The sequence below is a fragment of the Tupaia chinensis genome, unplaced genomic scaffold (genome assembly GCF_000334495.1).
Source record: "Tupaia chinensis unplaced genomic scaffold, TupChi_1.0 Scaffold140356_1, whole genome shotgun sequence".
NCBI classification, from domain to species: domain Eukaryota; kingdom Metazoa; phylum Chordata; class Mammalia; order Scandentia; family Tupaiidae; genus Tupaia; species Tupaia belangeri.
In genome coordinates, this window is record NW_006200233.1 from 454,068 (window position 1) to 458,837 (window position 4,770).

General features: G+C 62.9%; 1 protein-coding gene across 1 annotated transcript in view; it reads right to left on the minus strand.

Moving 5' to 3' along the window:
* SLC17A2 (solute carrier family 17 member 2) overlaps positions 1-4,770 on the minus strand; it is a 15,764-nt gene continuing 10,994 nt past the window's right edge. Inside the window, exons 6-12 of the mRNA XM_006162641.3 lie at positions 4,504-4,590; positions 3,005-3,123; positions 2,763-2,921; positions 2,244-2,376; positions 2,023-2,170; positions 1,840-1,930; positions 1-770 (exon numbers count right to left, since the gene is read on the minus strand). Of these exons, the coding sequence (XP_006162703.1) occupies positions 636-770; positions 1,840-1,930; positions 2,023-2,170; positions 2,244-2,376; positions 2,763-2,921; positions 3,005-3,123; positions 4,504-4,590 (872 nt within the window). The 3' untranslated portion in view covers positions 1-635. The remainder of the gene's footprint in view (positions 771-1,839; positions 1,931-2,022; positions 2,171-2,243; positions 2,377-2,762; positions 2,922-3,004; positions 3,124-4,503; positions 4,591-4,770) is intronic.

The following is a 4,770-nucleotide window of genomic DNA, read 5'->3' on the forward strand; positions in this document are numbered from 1 at the left end:
GGGAGCCTGGTCGGAGCCGCACTGGAAGCCTGGCCTGCTGGCCTCTGCCGCTCTGGCCGCCGCGGGCCACCCAGGCTTCGGAGCTCTGCCTCCAGGAAGCCTGCGCTCCCGTGTTCTGCTGTTTGGAAACTCGGGCTTCCATCCCCAGACGGACAGCAGGGTCATCCCACTGCCCTCCTTCCTGCTCGGACGCAAAAGGAGAGGCCTTCCTGAGAGGGGAGAGAGGAGGGATTTGAGTAAGGGTTTTACTTTCCACACGCGTGAAAGTGTGTGCGTCACCAGTGTCCACACGCGTGAAAGTGTGCGTGTCACCAATGTATGCTCTCACAAAGTAAGCACACCACGTGACGGACACCCACGTCGAGAGCGACGTTTCCTGCACCCAAGGGCCCCCAGCCAGGCAGGACTCCTAGCCCTGCCCAAGGGAAGTCCCTAACTGGATCTTTAACAGGGTGGATGGTTTTGTCTGCGTTTAAGGCAGCAGGCGTGGACTTTCTGGCCGCGTCCAGCAGGGCCCGTCCAGGCGGCCTGTGCAGTGGCGAGGGCTCCGGCCCCAGCGCAGAGCTGCCGAGTCACGGTGCGGGAGGAGGGCCGGGCGCCCGGGCAGTGACAGTGCGGTTTGCGACTCCCGGTGCTCAGAGGCGGGTCAGGGCTTTCTCTTTGGCCCAGTCCTGAGTTTCCACTTGTCCGAACGTGAGATAAAAGGCCAGGCCGAACAGGTTGACCGCAGCGGACAGGAAAAAGACGTTCCTCCATCCGGACTCCGAGTCCTGGTGCAAAGAACGGGGTAAGGATCAGTCCCGCGCATCCTGCGCCAGCTCCGGGGAGCCTCTCTGTGGATCTGCCCAGTGTCAGAGTCATGGGAGAAAGTCTACCGAACTCCAATAGGCAAACGCTCTAAAATCCGTCTCCGAATTTGGATGGGTATTTCTTTAAACAAAAACAATGAAACTATACTCATGTTTTTCTGGAAATCTGGATTTTTAACGTTCGTGAAAATGAAGCGTTACTCACTGAAATGAGACTTCGAGGGGCGCCTGTGTGGTCTCCCCGCCCTCCCTGCTCTGCTCGGTCTGGGCGGACACCGCCAGCCCTCAGCCGTGAGCACCGGCCTGTGTGGCCTCCTCCCCAAGCACGGGAGCTACACGTCCCTCCCAGCACGGTGGCCCCGGGGGTTTCTAGCAATTCAGCCCCAGCCTGAGCCGGAGGCCAGATCCCAGAGAAGGCCTGGAAGGGGAGTGACCGTCAGACCGCCAGTTCTGCGGGCTCTGGGCCGTCTTCCTCGCGCCTGCGCTCCTGGCCGGACTCTCAGCCGGTCCCTCCACCTGGACTTAGCCTCTCTACACTGGCCCGGGACGCGTGATTGTTAAACCGGTAACTAACCTGCACAGAACCTTCAGGCCTGCCCCTGCGTCTCCATCCTGCCCCCCCGCCACCTCTCTCTTGCTCTTACTTCTGGTTAACCGGGGAATCACATTCTTTCTTTTTGTTTGAGTTGACTTACATATTCGAGGAGGGACAGAAACCGGGGGAGGTGGACAGCACCCACAGGTCTCCACGCCCTGGTCGGCCGCAGGCAGCTGGCCAGGCCATCGGTTAAAGCAAGAACTCTCCCTGCTTCTGTCCCTCTGGGAAGTCAGACCTCTGTGCTCTGACCTGCATAGCCCATGCCCCCAGCCCGACATTTATTTAACTATTTTACTTTCAGAGCTCCCAGGGTCTGATTTGGAGGCTCCCGTGTTGGGGCGGAGCCTGGTCCCTGTCATGCACAGTGGCAGGCAGGGCTGTATCCAGCGCCTGCAGTAGCACCGGCCAGTGCGCAGGGGCAGGGTGGCCAACCTGACTGATGAGGAATCCGGTCGCCGTGGAGGAGACGATCCCCGCGATCAGCCCGAAGCCCCTCGAGATGCCCATGAGGAAACTGGCGTACCTGTGGGAGAAGCCAGAGGCGAGGGAGAAAGGCCCGTGAGAGGCCAGGGGGCAGGAAGGCCGGTCCCTGCCCAGCTCGGCGCCCGGGCTCACCTGGGGGCCACGTCTAAGGTGTTGATGATGAACCCCGAGTCGCACAGGTTGCTGGTCCCAGGAATGAGTATCAGCAGGACAACGGTGGCCAGGGAGCTGGAAGCCACGTAGGGCAGGGCCACAGCGCAGAGCGATGGGAGGAGGAGCCCTGGGCGGGGAGGGGCGCGTCAGGGCCCACTCGGCCACGGCCACGGCCACGCTGCGCGCACGCCCAGCCTTACCTAGGGCCGAGAAGAGTTTCCGCACAGTGATCAGCCTCAGGAGGCTGCGGGACAGGAGGAGGTCTGCCAGCTGGCCCCCGAGAATCGTGCAGCTCCAGGCTGCGATGAACGGCAGGGAGGACAGGAATCCGCTCTGCGGGAAGGACAGCGACACTGGGACGCAGGCGCCGCCAGGGTGGACGGTTCCGCAGACACCCCTCCCTGCTGATGTGGGTAGTCGGGCTTGCTTCCCTCCCGGTCAGAGGGCCACGCTGCACCTCAGGCCCAGAGCAAAGCCGCATGGACTCGTGGGAGGGACTAATGCGGCGGCGGCGGGGCTGTTGTGCAGCGTGCTGGCTAGGGACGCGGGTGCCACGCACGGCCACCTCACAGCACCGTGACCCGCTGGTGCCACGCCGCCACCTGCCTGGTCCTCTCTATGGGACGGGTCCCTGGGCCGCCTCTCAAGGCCATCGGGAAGGCCAGTCGGTGGCACGCTGGGCGCAGATGCAGCCCTGCCGGGTCCCGCGGTACACTCACGTCTCTGACGCTCACGCGCAGCACGGTGCTGAGGTACATGGGCAGGTACGTGACGATGATGGTGCACAGCCAGAAGTGGCTGAAGAACCCCGTGAAGATGGCCCACAGAGGGAGGCACCGGGCCATGGCCCTGATGGGGACAGAGCGCCTAGAACCGGCCTGGAAGGAAGCAGGTAATGGGCCGGGTGTCGCGCAGACCAGACGGTGTGGGCCGGGGGTCCCGCCAGCAGCCCGCGTCCTACCTGGGGGGCCAGTGCCGACAGGATGTGCTCCTTCTCCCTGAGGCTGATGCAGGGGTGCTGCGCGGGGTCGTCGTAAACCAGCAGGAACCACAGGAGGCAGCAGACGCAGCCGGAGGTCCCTGGGGGCGGGGGTCAGCGTCAGCGCCCAGCGGGGATGTTCACGGCTGCTCCCCCCGGGGACCCGGACCCTCCCATGGCTTTCCTTCATCCTTCTGCAGACTTCCTGCTGCCGCATTCCGGACACTGCGGTCAAATAGCGTCTCCACACGTCACCGTGGGCCCGTGGCTCCAGGACCCCGTGGTCGAGAGTGACGTCTTACGGCCACTTCCCAAGGTCACGTTATGCTCTCGGTTTGGAAAACGCGAGCAGGCAGGTCTGAGGACAGCAGACGCGTGTGCGTGTGCGTGTGCGTGGACGACCTGCCGTGAGAGCCCCGTGAGATCTGCCGGCAGGAGGAAGTCCCAGCACCTTCGTAAGAGCTGGTGCCACCGTACTTCCGCTCCGGCTCCCAGTGACACATGTGAACACGTGTGAACCCGGTGACTGGTTGGCACCACTCACGACAAAGAGCCGTGTCTGCGACACCAGGCAACCCACCTGCCGCGCTTCGTCTCGCCACCGAGACTTGCCATTTGAAGGAGACTGTGTTAAAGATCTGGGAAACCGACGTTCTTTAAAATCCCTCTGCTTATTGTACCCACCCGTTGTTTCTCAGGCACGTAAAATTTGCCAGAAGGCATATGCAGTCCCAGGGAGGGGGTAGCCGGGCACAGCCATGCCACACTCTCTCCTCGGTTTCTCCATGCTATTGGGATTGTGGACAGGCACACACCTGCGAGTGGCAAGGGTTTTGAGACATCGGGGCTGGGATTCGAACTATGTAGTTGGCCATGTGTGATCTGGGTGCCTCAACCACCAAGCCACGAAGCTGTCCTGCCCGGTTTTAACAATTTCAAAGCAAGGGCGGCATGTGGTGACACAGGAGGACCGTGCCTCAAGCATCTCAGCGTATCAGAGGGACCAGCTCCACCTGCGGGAGCTGTGGGTGAGGGTCACAGAGGAGAGAGCGGCTGGGTGGGATGGGGAGGGCCACCCGGGAACTGAGCTCCGTAAGAGTCACCTGGCGGAGAAGAGGGCACGGGCATGCTGGGCAGAAATGACAACTCGAACGAAACGTGAGGACGCGTCGGCAGGGCCCTCACTGCTTCGACACCTTAACCAGACGGTGCCTCGACAGCATTTAAGAGCAGAGGGCCCGTCCCCCAGGTCCTGCTTCAGCAGGGGGCAAGGCCGCAGCCTGGGTCCCGACGGCGTGCTGTGCAGGCAAGCCTCTGCCCCACGACGCAGCTCCCCAGAGCCGGGGGCAGTGGAGTGTGCTGTGTGGACTCGGAAACTTCACAAACGACGTCTTCTCCCACATGAGACCGGTGTGCGTGACATGGACGTCACATGCCCGCGCGGGGGACGGAGGTGTTGGGAGCTCCCAGAAGGGACTCACCGAAGATGTAGAAGATGAAAGGCCAGCCCAGGGCTTGGGAGATGAGCCCCCCTACACAGAGGATGATGAAGGACCCGAACGCTGCTCCTGAAGAGAACGAGAGAACGCCAGTGAGGACGGCCGAGGTGAGACCCCACAGCTTCCTCGGCCGCTGCCCGGCAGCGAGGGGCAGGCGCGGAACTCCTGGGTGACGAGTCTCTCCTGCTCGCAAAGGCCCCGGGAAGCCTGTGATGTGGGGAGGGTCAGGGAGCGGCGGGGGGGCGGGGG